This window comes from Rana temporaria, chromosome 7 (assembly GCF_905171775.1).
Source record: "Rana temporaria chromosome 7, aRanTem1.1, whole genome shotgun sequence".
Lineage (NCBI taxonomy): Eukaryota > Metazoa > Chordata > Amphibia > Anura > Ranidae > Rana > Rana temporaria.
The window spans coordinates 74,062,463-74,079,518 of record NC_053495.1 but is presented as its reverse complement, the minus strand read 5'-3'; the positions used below and the strand labels follow the sequence as shown (position 1 = coordinate 74,079,518).

Below are 17,056 nucleotides of genomic sequence, written 5' to 3'. Positions count from 1 at the left end.
AGCCACAGTGCCCATCACACACAGTCATCTGCCAGTGCAGCCATCTGCCAGTGCCAACCAGTGCCACCTGCCAGTGCCAACCAGTGACACCAGCCAGTGCCAACCACCAGTGCCAATTAGTGCCAACCAGTACCACCTGCCATTCAATGCGATGGGCTGGGGCCGATGTGGTGTGCTGTGCCTGGGCCGATGCGGTGTGCTGTGCCTGGGCCGATGCGGTGTGCTGTGCCTGGGCCGATGCGGAGTGCTGTGCCTGGGCCGATGTGGTGTGCCTGGGCCGATGCGGTGTGCTGTGCCTGGGCCGATGCGGTGCGCTGTGCCGGGGTCGATGCAGTGTGCTGTCCTGGGGCCGATGCATGTGCTGTGCCGGGGCCGATGCGGTGTGCCGGTGCCGATGCGGTGTGCTGTGCCAGGGGGCGATCCGGTGTGCTGTGTCGGGGCAGATGCGGTTTGCAGGTGCCGATGCGGTGTGCTGTGCCAGGGCCGATGCGGTGTGCTGTCCCGGGGCTGATGCAATGTGCTGTCCCGGGGCCGATGCGGTGTGCCGGGGCCGATGCGGTGTGCTGTGCCGGGGGACGATCCGGTGTGCTGTGTCGGGGCAGATGCGGTTTGCGGGTGCCGATGCGGTGTGCTGTTGCGGGGACGATGTGGTGTGCTGTGCCGGGGACGATGCGGTGTGCTGTGCTGGGGCCGATGCGGTGTGCTGTGCTAGGGCCGATGCGGTGGGCTGGGGCGATGTGGTGCGCGATGTTATGGTGGCAATGTGCTGTGCTGGGGGAAGGAGGAAGCAAGAGGAAGTCCGCACAGCACAGGGATAGTGGGAACCCCTCATAATGAGCACAGCAGAAGTACAAACCCAAGAATTCAGCACAGAACAGGGATGGTGGGAACCCTTCATGAGGGGTTCCCACCATACCTGTGCTGTGCTGACTTCCTGGGGCAGTACTCATTATGAGGGGTTCCCACCATCCCTGTGCTGTGCTCATTACGAGGGGTTCCCGCCATCCCTGTGCTGTGCTGACTTCCTGGGTTTGTACTTTTGCTCTGCTCATTATGAGGGGTTATCACCATCCCTGTGCTGTGCTCATGAGGGGTTCCGATCATCCATGTTCTGTGCTGACTTCCTGGGTCTTTACTTCTGCTGTGATCATTATGAGGGGTTCCCACCATCCCTGTGATGTGCTCATTATGAGGGGTTCCCACCATCCCTGTGCTGTGCTGAGTTCCTGGGTTTGTACTCCTACTGTGCTCATTATGAGGGGTTCTCACCATTCCTGTGCTGTGCTCATGAGGGGTTCCAATCATCTCTGTGCTGTGCTGACTTCCTGGGTCTTTACTTCTGCTGTGATCATTATGAGGGGTTCCCACCATCCCTGTGCTGTGCTCATTATGAGGGGTTCCCACCATCCCTGTGCTGTGCTGACTTCCTGGGTTTGTACTTCTGCTGTGCTCATTATGAGGGGTTCTCACCATCCCTGTGCTGTGCTCATGAGGGGTTCCAATCATCTCTGTGCTGTGCTGACTTCCTGGGTCTGTACTTCTGCTGTGCTCATTATGAGGGGTTCCCACCATCCCTGTGCTGTGCTCATTATGAGGGGTTCCCACCATCCCTGTGCTGAGTTCCTGGGTTTGTACTCAAGCTGTGCTCATTATGAGGGGTTCCCACCATCCCTGTGCTGTGGTGACTTCCTGTGGCTGTACTCCTACTGTGCTCATTATGAGGGGTTTCCACCATCCCTACAGCCCCAGGAAGTCAGCACAGCACAGGGATGGTGAGAACCCCTCATAATGAGCACAGCAGGGGTACAGCCACAGGAAGTCAGCACAGCACAGGGATAGTGGGAACCGCTCATAATGAGCACAGCAGATACTATTAGTCCTCTTTAAGCATCCAGATTTTTAAATTCATCATAACGAATGTTGGTAATTGTTATGAAAAGTGAACGAATCTAACGAAAATTCGTATTTCGTACGAATCCGAATTGAGTTTCGGGCACAAAATACGAAATAACGGCTAATGCGAAACGGAACTAAACAAAATGAATTTATTGACAGTGCACATGTCTGGTATATGTATACACACTACATATATAAAAAGATATATATATATATATATATTAGGGTTGTCCCGATGCCACTTTTTTAGGATTGAGTACAAGTACCGATACCTTTTTTCAAGTACTCGCCGATACCGAATACCGATACTTTTTTTTAAATGTGTCCCCAAATGCAGCCATGTCCCCCCACAGATGCAGCCATGTCCCCCCACAGATGCAGCCATGTCCCCCCATATGCAGCCATGTCCCCCCCATATGCAGCCATGTCCCCCCATATCCAGCCATGTCCCCCCATATCCAGCCATGTCCCCCCTATATGCATCCATGTCTTCCCCCATATCCAGCCATGTCCCCCCCATATCCAGCCATGTCCCCCCCATATCCAGCCATGTCTCCCCCATATGCAGCCATGTCCCCCCATATCCAGCCATGTCCCCCCCATATGCAGCCATGTCTCCCCCCATATGCAGCCATGTCTCCCCCCATATCCAGCCATGTCCCCCCCATATCCAGCCATGTCCCCCCCATATCCAGCCATGTCCCCCCCATATCCAGCCATGTCCCCCCATATCCAGCCATGTCCCCCATATGCAGCCATGTCTCCCCCACATCCAGCCATGTCTCCCCCCTTTTGCAACAGTCACTGAGGTCATCGCAGTACAATAAATACCCTTCTAGTCCAGTTAGTGAAGGGGCGTCTAAAGATTGCTTGCAATTGTTACAACAAAAAGACGATCAGATTCAGGAACTGAATCATCTGCTGGAGAGGAAGGAGCAAGAGAAGGAGAACATTCACCAACAAACTGAGGACCTTAAACACAGCAGGGAGAATTTAAATGAACAGCTGAACATGATGGTGGAGACCATACAAGCAAAGGATGAAGTGATCATGAGGTTATCCAGGCAGATTAGGGACTATGAGCAGTTCTCTCCTTTATCCAGCAAATCCTCCGAAAGTCTGACATTTTCTATATCCCCCTTACCTGCATCCCTGCTGCCGCCGACTGGTTAATACGCGGGGAACATTACAGCTTTGAATAGCTGTAATGATTCGCACCGCGCTGCGTATAGACACTCCACCTCGCTCGTGATTGTACAGTTCACCCGACCAAGGGGGAGTGTCTATACGCGGCGCGAATCATTACAGCTATTCAAAGCTGTAATGTTGCCCGCCCGTATTACTCAGTCGGCGGTAGCGGGGATGCGGCGGGACGGTGGCGGGGGGGGGAAAGTATTCTATTTTGGTATCGGGGTATTTGCGGGAGTACGAGTACTCCCGCAAATACTCGGAATCGGTCCTAATACCGATACTAGTATCGGTATCGGGACAACCCTAATATATATATATATATATATATATATATATATATATATATATATATATATATATATATATATATATATATATATAAAATCTTGTTATGTAGATATATCTGCACAGGAACAAATTATTTAGTATATTTACTGGTTCCTGGAAGCAGGAGGGGAGGAGGGGTTTACATAGATAAGGGGCGGGAACTTCCTTTGACACTCCTGTTGCTATTGAAACCTGATCTGAAACCTATTACACTGCTTGTGCAGCACTGAGCATGTGCGAGATCTGCAAGGCTGAAATCCAGGAAGTCATACAGTCTGGCTTCATGATGCCCACACTTAAGATGGCCCCAGTCAATTTCTATTTTATAAAGTATCTAAATACTGTAACAACCTAACAAAACGGACCTTAGTTTACAGACTAGGGGCTAGATTCAGGTAGCTGCGCCCCTTCTTACGGCGGCACAGCGTATCGTATTTACGCTGCGCCGCCGTAAGTTTGAGAGGCAAGTGCTGTATTCACAAAGCACTTGCCTCCTAACTGACGGCGGCGTAGCGTAAATGGGGCCGGCGTAAGCGCGCTTCATACAAATTATGTTGAGGGGGGCGTGTTTTATCTAGAATCCCAGTGCGCATGCTCGAAATTCCGACACAAATCGTCATTGCTTTCGACGTGAACGTAAATTACGTCCAGCCCTATTCGCGAACGACTTACGCAAAAGATTTCGAAGCGGGAACGACGTCCATACTTAACATTGGCTGTGCCACCTAATAGCAGGAGCAACCTTACGCCGAAAAAGCCTAACGTAAACAGCGTAAATAAATTGCGCCGGCCGTACGTACGTTTTTGAATCGGCATATCTAGGTAATTTGCATATTCTACGCCGAAAACAACGGAAGCGCCCCTAGCGGCCAACGTAATATTGCACACAATTATACGCAGCCGCATTCAAGTTACGTCGGCGGAGGAAGCCTATTTTTTAGACGTATCTGCCTTGGAGAATCGGCGTAAAGATACGCCGATGCAGATTTGAAATTACGGCGGCGTATCTGGAGATACCCTGCCGTAAATGCTTGATGAATCTAGCCCTAACTTTACTAGAATACATTAAGCTTATGTATTACAGGGGTATTTATATTTAAAAAGTGAAATTGTGGCCAGAACTCCACTTTAAGGTGTATAGGAGTATGCCCATGAACTCTGAATGCTTTCACTTGCGAGGAATGAAATCTTGACTTTGATGTTGCTCTGTACCTATTGACTGTATACCAGGCCTATGTATTCTGTCAAGGTTTGAGCGCTGTTCGCTCCACATGTGTATTTGTATGTTTTTGTTGTTGTGTGTTGAGAAAAAAAATAATAATATTTACCCCTTTAAAAAAGAAAATAAAAATAATGATTTTAGTGTATTTTTTGTGAAAATAGCGATTTGAACATTTGAACATGTGCACAACTATTGCAGGGCCTAAAAAAATGTTAGCACTTTTTTTCTAATCTGCAGGTCATGTGCTTTCAGAAAATATATGGTTTGGGGGGGGGGGGGTCTTTTACAAATTCTGAAAGCTGTAAGTGAATTGTTTTTATCTACAATTTTGCGCACCTTCAGTTTTCACCACTTTACAAAAAGGCGCAATTTAAAATGTACAAATATTTGTTATTTATTAACTCAATATAGTTTTAACTTTTATATTTCATAGGAATTGTTTATACCCACTAATAATGTATTTTTGTGAAAATAGCAATTTTATAAACATTTGCACAACTATTGCAGGGCCTAAAAAATGATATACAGTATTCAATAGCGCATGTGCATTCAGAAAATATATTGTGTGGGGGCTCTTTTATAAACCATGCAAGCTGTAAGTAAAAAATGATAACCTTCAGTTTTTTTGAGTAAATCTTCAGTTTTCACCATTTCACAAAAAGGTGCAATTTAAAAATATACAAATATTTGTTTTTAAATAACTCAATATAGATTTTATTTCTAATATTTAGAAGGAATTTTGCTGGAATTTTGTAAATTTTGCCATATATGCATTTTTTGTGGAAAAAAAACATTGTTTTGATATATCAAATATCAAAAAAACAGTAACACCTTTTTATTCTACTAGTTCTATGCTTTCAGAAAATGTATGGTTTGGGGGGACTTTCACCAACTCTGAAAGCTGCAAGGGAAAAAAAAGCAATGGAAAAATTGCAAAAATGTGCTGGCCAGTTAAAAAGTGGATTTAAAAAGTGGTGCACAGGGCCTGCTAGTGAAGAGGTTAAACAAAACATCAATCAGCAAGTATAGTAAGAAGTTAGCAGCTCTATTTTTGACTAAAACTGTCGACTATAAAATTTTTAAAATAAATTAATTTTTATACACAGGGGGATGCTAACAGGTCTTATTCCGATGAAGAAAGAAGCTCTTCAAATATAGAAGAGTGTGACAAATATCATGAAATGCAGATCGGGCCTGGTAAGAACATTGCAATCTTACATGTGGGTTTAGAATTTTTTTATTAATGTGTTCTGTTCCCTAAGGGAGTACTTGATTCCATCTTCTTAGGTACTGTCTAAGGCTAGCTACAAGGTAGGACAGGATGCTCTCCCCCTTCACAGCCATTCAAACAAAACAGTCATCTGATTGCTAGTTACATTCTCAGGTGGCAGGGGGGGGGGGGCACCCTGTCCGACATTACAGCTAGCTTTAGATAGCACCTAGGATGATGGAACCTGTACTTATATTAATAAAAATGTAAAAATGTAAATTAAGTTTTATTTTTAAACTGGTGTCAAACTATGCTTATGCCTTTTTCTATGATAATTTTTTCAGAAACTGCTCCTAATTTTGATTTGTAAAGAGAATAGCTATGTAAAAAAGTAGTAGTAGTATAAAGTAGTACTGTAGAGGCAAACATATAAACACCCACTAAGTGATGGCATCACGCAGTACAATTAGGGCCAGATCATACCACATGCAGTCCAGGGTGTTTTTTTCTGCATCAAAAACACATGGAAAGTAGGTTATATTATTAATTGTGGCATAGTTCATATCAGTGCTTGCAGTTCCAGTGCGTTCCAGTTGCAGAAACATTGTAAAAAGCACCAAAAATGCACTGGAACGCACATATACTCATTTTAGGTTAAGAAAAAAAGGGGGGGGGCAAACCAAAAACGTGCATGCAGAAAAGCATCCGGAACGCATCCGAACTACGTTTTTATGGTGTGAACTGGCCCTTTAAAAGATGCAGGCTGAGATAAGGTTAACGGCAACACAAAAAGCAATCATAACAACATGGCCAAATGAGGTATTACCTAAAAAGAAAGCATAGATGACGGATCACCATATTGAGTGCGGTGTAAAAAAAAAAAAAAATCATGCATAAATAGAAAAATGATGCAAAAAAAATATACAAAAAGTACTCCAGTCAAATCTGCCCCAAAGCAAAATGTCTGTCAGGAGGCACAGTCATGCTTGTGTCAGAGGAAATGCAAACAGAAGAAAATGGAGTCAGTAAGCTGCAACCAAATACACTGACAATTGAGCTATGATGATACACTAATAAACTAAAAAGACACAAGGCACAGAGGGTTAAGGACTTTGGGGTAGATCCACGTACATCGGCGCAATATTGCGCCGGGCGTAGCGTATCTAAGATACACTACGCCGCCGTAACTTACCTTTTTTTTCCGAATCCTCAAAGAATTTGCGCTGTAAGTTACGGCGGCGTAGTGTATCTTTGGCGGCGTAATGGCGCGGCATTCAAATCTCTGTAATGGGGGCATGTTTTATGGTAATACGTCGTGACCCGACGTAAACAAAGTTTTTTTTTAACTGCGCATGCGCCGTCCGTGGGGGTATCCCAGTGCGCATGCTCGAAATTAACCCGGAACAAGCCAATGCTTCCGACAGTGGCGTCATACTTGCGCAAACAACGTAAAAATTTCAAATTTCTACGCGGGAACGAAGGCCATACTTAACATTGAGTACGCCTCATAACAGTAGCTTTAACTATACGCCGGAAAAATCCGAACGCAAACGACGTAAAAAATGCGCCGGCCGAACGTACGTTCGTGGATCACCGTAACTAGCTAATTTGCATACTCGACGCAGAATTCGACGGAAACGCCACCTAGTGGCGCGGGAAAAATTGCATCTTAGATCCGATGGCGTACTAAGACGTACGCCTGTCGGATCGACCCGAGATGCCGTCGTATCTTGTTTTGTGTGAAGTAAATGCTGCAATATACAAGCTAACAAATATCAACTAAATAACCTATATAATTATTATCCCAAAGGGTGTTTACGAATTACCTCTATCTATTGCATAAATGGATTGATTTGTCTACGCCTATAATTAGCTAGTCTATTAAGATTATAAGTTAGTTATGAAAACACACACACACTGCTGCTAGTAAAAACAATATATTTCATTAATTTCCCAAGAAAATAGGAATATTCTAACATCACACATTGAACAGAGTATACTGTATATACAAAAGAACATCAAAGATACTTATCACACATGGTTTCATCGGCTGGATTCCGGATGGTAAAAGTGAACGAGCCAAAAGGCTCACATGAGCAGGCCAGGAACAAAAAGGGCACAAGGGGACTCTTACTCTTTGGTGTGTACATTTAACATGCATTCCCCTCACCCATAACCACCCCCACTTGCATCCTGTCCATTCAGATATTGCCAAGGTATTACTTCTTCTCTCTTTGAAGCTTGTATCACACCAAGTGGGCTGGAGACAAGCCCTTTTGCTATGCAGATTCTAATATGCTACAAAGCTTTGAATGTAAATTCCAGAACTATGATCTTAAACCTAGTTGCTTTCCAACATATGCCGCTTTGCGTCTAAAGGGCGCATATCACCCTACTTCAGACACAGTTCCTATGGAACGGTCCACAACTGTCTTAACGTGTTCTGCTTCCCAATATGTGCTTCAGAAACAACTCCTATGGAACAGTCCATAACGGTCTTAACGTGTTGCTTCCCAATATGTGCCGCTTTGCTACTGGGTGACACACCAACATCATTCTTCCGTGACAGCTTCCATGTCACCATTCTGTGTCTTCTGTATCTTCTCCTTTCCGATATATTCAGGACGGGGTGCAGTACAGGCAAGGGGTGTCTATTCACTCACCATTCACCAGCACACACTCAGAGCAGCATATTAAACAGCTTTCAGATATACAGTCTCGAGGAGGGCCTTTCTTGCCCATATTACTAACCTAAAATACACATATATCACACTATACCATAATATATGCATATATTTAAAAAAAATATATATATATATATACATACAGTATATATGTGTGTGTGTATATATATATATATATATATATATATATATATATATATATATATATATATATATATACACAGTATATATATGTGTGTGTGTGTGTGTGACCCATCCAATTACGCCTCCCGCTCCCAACCTCCTATAACTCTTTACTATAAATACGGCTGGGATTAAGCAGGCTTGCTCCTATTGGTCTTTCCTACCACAACTTGGCATATCTGGTACTTCAGGGCTCTGAATTGGCAGCATAGGGCCAGATCCACAGTCAGCGGCATATTTTTTGGCAGGCGTAGCGTATCGTTTTTATGCTACGCCGCCGCTACTTTGAGAGGCAAGTGCTGTATTCACAAAGCACTTGCCTCTAAAGTTACGGCGGTGTAGCGTAAATCTCCCGGCGTAAGGGTGCGGAATTCAAATGATGAACAGGGGGGCGTGTTTTATGTAAAATAAGCTTGACCCCATGTAACTGACGCTTTTTTTGTACGGCGCATGCTCAGTATCACGTTGAATTTTCTAATTAAATTACGCCCGCTCAATGCCTAGACGACGTGAATGTAATTTACGCAAAGCCCTATTCGCGAACGATTTACGCAAACGACGTACACGACGGAAAATTCGACGCTGGCCCGACGTCCATACTTAACATTGCATATGCCTCATAGAGCAGGGGTAACGTTATGCCGAAAAAAGCCTTACGTAAACGACGTAAAAAAATGCGCCTGGCGGACGTACGTTTGTGGATTGGCGTGTCTAGCTAATTTGCATACTTGATGCGGAAATCGGCGGAAGTGCCACCTAGCGGCCAGCGTAAATATGCACCTTAGATCCGACGGCGTACTAAGACGTACAGCCAGTCGGATCTAGCCCAGCTTCAGGCGTATCTTGTTTTGTGGATACAAAACAAAGATACACCGGAGCAACCTAGAAGTTACGCGGCGTATCAATAGATACGCCAGCGTAACTTCTTTGTGGATCTGGGCCAAAGTCTCTAACTTGTACGAAGAGACCTTACCGTCAATCCGTCCCTCAGCTTGCATAGATAGGTGGGAGATCCTTCTATATAAGTTTTGAGTCTAACAACACATATACAACTGAAACAATGACAAAACGTACACAATTCCATCCCTGTGCCTGGATTTCAGTGACCATGCCCAGGGTATGTCATACACCTCTACCTACACTTAGGTTCAAGAACCACCCTAGTTCCACGACTAACGTTACATTGGTATCCTTTAGGACAAAGGAAAAAACGTGTCTACATCCCAAATAATACCCAGGTGCTTCCTTTCCAGCAATGATCTCTCCATCCAGAACAAAGAGTGAAATATCTTCCCAACATTTCACATTCGCCACTGTGTATTGACCTGGCATACAAAGGACATCATGGTCATGCCTTCGAAAGAGGGAAATATCAACCTGCCCCCAGCTTCCATACTCTCTGATCACATGTGGGTAACAAATGCAACAAGATAGAATCCCCAGTCAGTGAGCCCATTGATGCCACCAAATATACAGAACGAGTCTGCACTTCTGTATATGAAATCATACAGCATAACATCTTTCACAATCCAAACTAGTACAGCCCATTCAGGTATTCGACCATCACTTTGGATTAGTGTAAGCTACATGTTTTGGCAAATTCTTATTGTGCGGTTTTGCTAACTCATCAGGCCACTATCCCTCATACAGAGACTTTACAATTAGCTTGATTTTGGTTCATAACTCTGCCTGCCCCTGCGTGCCTGCCAGGGCCAATGACATATTTCTGTCCTGTACTATCTCACACTCTCTACCAACCTCTCAACAAAGTAAACAAAATCTTGAGCCACTTTATTCTGGGTATTGATGTGACTTTGTTGAATGTTATTAAGGATGTCATCAATCTCTCTGAGCAACAAAGCCCTGATTATTATCTGAAGCTATGGCTGCGAGTTTGTTCCTCAGGAGACCGATGTCCACTCCATTAACAACATCCATCCCAGCTCCTATTCCCCCAATATAGTGCTGAAAAAATGTGTGCTAAATACCGCACTGTCCAAAGAAGCTCCCAGCAGAGCAAATGACAATTGAAAAAAGTAGAAGTGGAAAAAATGATGGTGATTTAACCAATGTATACCATACATATTAAAAGCAATGATATCGAGTGAGTAAACCAGTGTATGCCATACATATACAATGCAGTGATGTCAGGTGATTAAACCGATAATTACCATACACAGACAATGCAGTGAACAACTTATTATAAACTCAAAGGCAATAATAAAGAAAATTAATAAAGAAAAAGTCCACTGAGTGAGAAAGAGTGTTTGATGAAATGGAAGTGTCCAAAAACATATGTATCTTGACGCCCCAAATGGTAATTTTCAAGCCACCGCTGAACGTGCATGAAAAGGGGGAGATGGAGCACCGCCACCAATAACATTCAAACATATAGGGCCAAACAGGAATTAAAAACACACATAGCGTGAATCCGCATATCACAAAATGTATTAATAAAAATTAAAGATTTACACTCACATTTGGAAGAGGTAAAACAAGCACTTGTTAATCAAAATAAAATGACGCAATGGGAACAGCAGGCTTGACTTGACGCGTTCATCCACAAAGATATCTTCACCCCAACCATCTTCGTGGATGAAACGCGCTGGTTCGAGCCTGCTGTTCCCATTGCTTCATTTTATTGATTAACAAGCGCTCGTTTTACCTCTTCCAAATGTGAGTGTAAATCTTTAATTTTTATTATTACATTGTGTGATATGCGGATTCACGCTGTGTGCGTTTTTTATTCCTTTTTGGACCTATATTTTTGAATCCACATGATGTTTTATATATCTTGAAGCTTCCTTTCTTGTTGACCGGTGGTCCTTGTGAGAAGATTATTTTATTCAATTGTATCAATGCCTATATCCATCCGGGCCCTAATATCTTTGGTGAAGAATCACAGACAAGTCTGTTTGATTCATGGGGCGTATGTCCTACTGAATCCACACTTTCTGGTAAGCCTCAGTGTTATTGGTGGCGGTGCTCCATCTCCCCCTTTTCATGCACGTTCAGCGTGGCTTGAAAATTACCATTTGGGGCGTAAAGATACATATGTTTTTGGACACTTCCTTTTCATCAAACACTCTTTCTCACTCAGTGGACTTTTTCTTTATTAATTTTCTTTACTGTGTAGAGTTAGAGACAGAAGAACAGGAAGTGAGGATTTCTCAGAAGAAATAAGGACATTTAAATGCAAAATCAAAAGATGAGGCAAGTGAGGACTGCACTAAGGTAAAGGAAGCTATTTAGGAGAATTTTGTTTTACCTTTACAACCCCTTTAACCACTTAAGACCCGAGGCTTTAGGCAGCTAAAGGACCTGGCCAGTTTTTGTGATTCGGCACTGCGTCGCTTTAACTGACAATTGCACGGTCGTGCGACGTGGCTCCCAAACAAAATTGGCATCCTTTTTTCCCCAAAAATAGAGCTGCTTTCTTTTGGTGGTATTTGATCACCTATGCGGTTTTTATTTTTTGCGCTATAAACAAAAATAGAACGACAATTTTGAAAAAAAATCAATATTTTTTACTTTTTGCTAAAATAAATATCCCCCAAAAATATATATATAAAAAAAAATGTTTTCCTCAGTTTAGGCCGATACGTATTCTTCTACCTATTTTTGGTAAAAAAAATCGCAATAGGCGTTTATCGATTGGTTTGCGTAAAATTTATAGCGTTTACAAAATAGGGGATAGTTTTATTGCATTTTTATTCATTATTAATTTTTTACTACTAATGGCGGCGATCAACGATTTTTTTTCGTGACTGCGACATTTTGGCGGACACTTTAGACAATGTTGACACATTTTTGGGACCATTGTCATTTTCACAGCAAAAAATGCATTAAAAATGCATTGTTTACTGTGAAAATGACAATTGCAGTTTGGGAGTTAACCACAAGGGGGCGCTAAAGGGGTTAAGTGTGAACTCATCTCTGTTTCTAACTGTAGGGGGGTGTGGCCGTAGGTGTGACGTCATTGATTGTGTTTCCCTATAAAAGGGAACACACGATCAATGACGCCGCCACAGTGAAGAACGGGGAAGCTTTTTTTTACACACAGCTCTCCCCGTTCTTCAGCTCCAGGGACCGATCGCGGGACTCCAGCAGCGATCGGGTCCGCGGGTCCCGCGGCCACGGTCACGAAGCTTCGGACCGGATCACGTGCACGCGCCGGCGGCACGCGACCCCACGGCTGGGCTTAAAGGGCAACGTACAGGTACATTGATGTGCCCAGCCGTGCCATTCTGCCGACGTATATCAGCGTGAATGGGTCCTTAAGTGGTTAATCACCTGATATCATTGCATTTTAAATGTATGGTATACATTGGTTTAATCACCTGTTATCATTATTTCAATACTGCACATGTATATTGTTAGTTTGATATCTTCACAATTATTCTAACTTTGATATATTTAGATGTGTATCAGGTTATCTATGCACTTTAGAACACCCATTTAAAATTCCAAATTGCCACTAGCGCTGCACCATCATTTTTTTCCCAATATAGTGCTGAATACATCCCTCCTCTTTCGGGTTACTCCTCGGAAATAAGCATCCTGCATGAACCTCATTCTGTGTCAGCCCATCTTGGGGAGCAATGACCGCACTTGATTCAGTGTACAGCCATGGCCAAAAGTTTTGAGAATGACACAAATACAAATTTTCACAAAGTCTGCTGCCTCAGTTTTTGAGATGGGAAATTGCATATACTCCAGAATGTTATGAAGAGTGATCAGACAAATTGCAATTAATTGCAAAGTTCCTCTTTGCCATGAAAATTAACTTAATCCCATAAAAAAAATTCCACTGCATTTGTGAAGAAGGCTTGAGGGTGCCCAAGAAAATCCAGCAAGCGCCAGGATCATCTCCTAAAAAGGATTCAGCTGCGGGATCGGAGTGCCACCAGTGCAGAGCTTGCTCAGGAATGGCAGCAGGCAGGTGTGAGCGCATCTGCATGCACAGTGAGGCAAAGACTTTTGGAATATGGCCTGGTGTCAAGAAGGGCAGCAAAGAAGCCACTTCTCTCCAAAAAACATCAGGGACAGATTGATCTTCTGCAGAAAATATGGTGAATGGACTGCTGAGGACTGGGGCAAAGTCATATTCTCCGATGAAGCCTCTTTCCGATTGTTTGGGGCATCAGGAAAAAGGCTTGTCCGGTGAAGAAAAAGTGAGCGCTACCATCAGTCCTGTGTCATGCCAACAGTAAAACATCCTGAGACCATTCATGTGTGGGGTTGCTTCTCATCCAAGGGAGTGGGCTCACTCACAATTTTGCTCAAAAACACAGCCATGAATAAAGAATGGTACCAAAACACCCTCCAATAGCAACTTCTTTCAACAATCCAACAACACTTTGGTGAAGAACAATGCATTTTCCAGCACGATGGAGCACCGTGCCATAAGGCAAAAGTGATAACTAAGTGGCTCGGGGACCAAAACGTTGATATTTTGGGTCCATGGCCTGGAAACTCCCCAGATCTTAATCCCATTGAGAACTTGTGGTCAATCCTCAAGAGGCGGGTGGACAAACAAAAACCCACTAATTCTGACAAACTCCAAGAAGTGATTATGAAAGAATGGGTTGCTATCAGTCAGGAATTGGCCCAGAAATTGATTGAGAGCATGCACAGTCGAATTGCAGAGAAAAAGAAGGGCCAACACTGCAAATACTGACTCTTTGCATAAATGTCATGTAATTGTCGATAAAAGCCTTTGAAACGTATGAAGTGCGTGTAATTATATTTCCTGGCCAGTCCTCCCGTCAGCACATAATGGGTTAATCCCCTCCTCCGGTCCACCAGTACCACCTTCTTTTAGCTAATAAGTAGGGGGCCCCTCCTCCCAGTCCTTGTTCCTTTTTTTTGGTCGGACGATCAGACCACCTAAGACTCTTCCAGACAATCAAGCTACGAATGAAGAGGAAGAAAGAAAACCCCCCTGCCGAACCATCCCCACCCAGGTTCAGCCTCTCCTCGGGTTGGAAGGTCCAGAAGTAATAAAGGTATGCCCCTTTATGACACTGGACGCTCAGGTGCATGAGCTGCAGGCGTTTTTAGCTTATAGGAAGCTTACTGTGATCATAGAGGCTGTGGTGTGTCTCCTGTCCTCTGCTAGGACATGCTGGCTCCTTCTCCTTACTCAGATCTGAGCTCCGTAGGAGCGCGCCGCCCCTCCTTCCTTCACTTTATGTTAGTCGGCGGTGACCTCACAGGGGGGCGGGGCCGTGGGCGTGCCCAAATCGGCTTTAAAAGACTCTCCAGGACAGGAGGCTCAGTGAGGTCTGCCACTGTCTGGGAGAGGAAGCACTAGGTAAGCCTCCAGCTGAGGAGGATTGTGTGAGATTGTGTCAGCGCTGCACTATGCTTTCAGGTCCTCATTGTTCGTTTTTGCTTTGAAGTAGCTTTTCACGATGGTCTAAGCTGTCATTACTGTGTGTCTAAAACTCCTCAGAACCAATCAAAACACTGCCCTGGATTTGTTTGTTTTTGTTCTGTGTGTCTTCCCGACTCACCTCTCACCCGGAACTTCATGTATGTACCTTTGAAACCGAAAGTGAAACTAGAGGCACATTATATGATTGAATTTAATCTATTCTTAATCATTTTTAAAAGAAATCAGTTAACTTTTATGTCTCTATACCCTGTAAACAGTCATTTTAGAAAAAAATAAAATAAATAAAAATAATAATAAATAAAAAAAAAAAAATATATATATATATAAAATAAAATTAGGTATCAATTGCTACACCGCCTGATGTGCGTATCCTGCTTCTTTACACAGCATGAGCTCACCACAGCCTCAGGATGCACCAAAGTCACCGGACAGGTAGGAGGGGTCAACGGGGGCCACAACGTAAAAGAGTGCAATACCAAGAGCTAAAGGTAGTGTTTCTTGGTTGTCTTTTTAGGAGCAGAAGCCCTAAGATAAGACAGGAACGGAGAAAAAAGTCCCGCCACCGTTCAAAATCTCCGCAAGCGTCTGGCTCTCGGGCAACGCATAAGTCCCATTCTAGTCCAGCACGCAAATCCAGTCACTCTGCGACTGTAGCAGAGCCAAATGCATCAAGACCCTGCCCAGACGATGGTCTTTGTTGGGCATGTTCGGCACCATCCGAACCTGGCAAACTTCTATGCACCGGCTGCATTAAGGACGTGGCTACAGGTGGCAGAGGGTATTCAGTCAGCCGCAGCCACCAAAACACCTAGAAGATCTAAAGTTAGATGGGCGATGAATCACCTGCCCGGGAGACGCTATCACTAGGCTCATCGGACTCTGAAGAGCCGTCAGAATATTTATTTGATTTTCAATATGTTGAATCATTTGTCACAGCATTTGCCAAAATACCAGATGAGGAAATATGCAAGACGGCCAGTTGGAGTTCCTGCAAGACCTTCGCAAAGCATTAGAAATCTAGACGTGACGTCATATAAGGCGTCTAGTTTCGGAAATGTCGTGGTATCGGCACCTTTTCAGGCAAAATAAAGAAAGATTCACTTAAGCAGCATTTATTGTTGTCGTCCGAGTCTTATATACATTTTCCCGCCCTAGGGTGTTAAATTAAATCCCATTATGTGCTGACGGGAGGACTGGCCAGGAAAACGGAAAATTGTTATTCTTACCTTCGGTAATTTTCCTTTCCTGGCCTGTCCTCACGTCAGCACAGCCTTTCCCTCCCTATAGTCTGTCGTCCGCCAAATTAGTGGAACAAGGACTGGGAGGAGGGGCCCCCTACTTATTAGCTAAAAGAAGGTGGTACTGGTGGACCGGAGGAGGGGATTAACCCATTATGTGCTGACGTGAGGACAGGCCAGGAAAGGAAAATTACCGAAGGTAAGAATAACAATTTTCCGTTTTCACTACATCACAGAAACAACTGAAACAAAGATCTAAAAGCAGTTTAGCAGCAAACTTGGTGAAAACTAATATTTGTGTCATTCTCAAAACTTTTGGCCACAACTGTATATTCAGCACATATAGGGTAATAGGTTTTTATCAACAACTGTGAGATGTTGAAGCGCCATGTGGTTAAGATATACTGTACCCTGGTAGCCAGCATTTGTTCCCTTTATTTAACGGAGCATGCTCATGTGTGTAGTCACTGGCATTACCTGTACAGGATTTCAACCTCTCAGGTGAGACATCAACTAGGTTTATCTACCCCCGGTGTTCAGTAGTGTTGAGCGGAATACGCCATATTCGATTTCGCGATATATCACGAATATATAGCCGAATATTCGTGAAATATTCGCTAAAATCGAATATTCGTGATATTTTAAAAAAAATAAAAATTGCGAAATTTCGCTAATGCGAATTTATTGCGAACATTTTGCGAATTT

The 17,056-nt window shown here is 43.8% G+C and overlaps 1 protein-coding gene across 1 annotated transcript in view; it reads left to right on the top strand.

Moving 5' to 3' along the window:
- The window catches only part of CACNA1I (calcium voltage-gated channel subunit alpha1 I), a 2,078,868-nt gene that overhangs the window by 1,053,531 nt on the left and 1,008,281 nt on the right, over positions 1-17,056 (top strand). Inside the window, 1 exon segment of the mRNA XM_040359583.1 lies at positions 5,743-5,833. Coding sequence (XP_040215517.1) covers positions 5,743-5,833 — 91 coding nt within the window.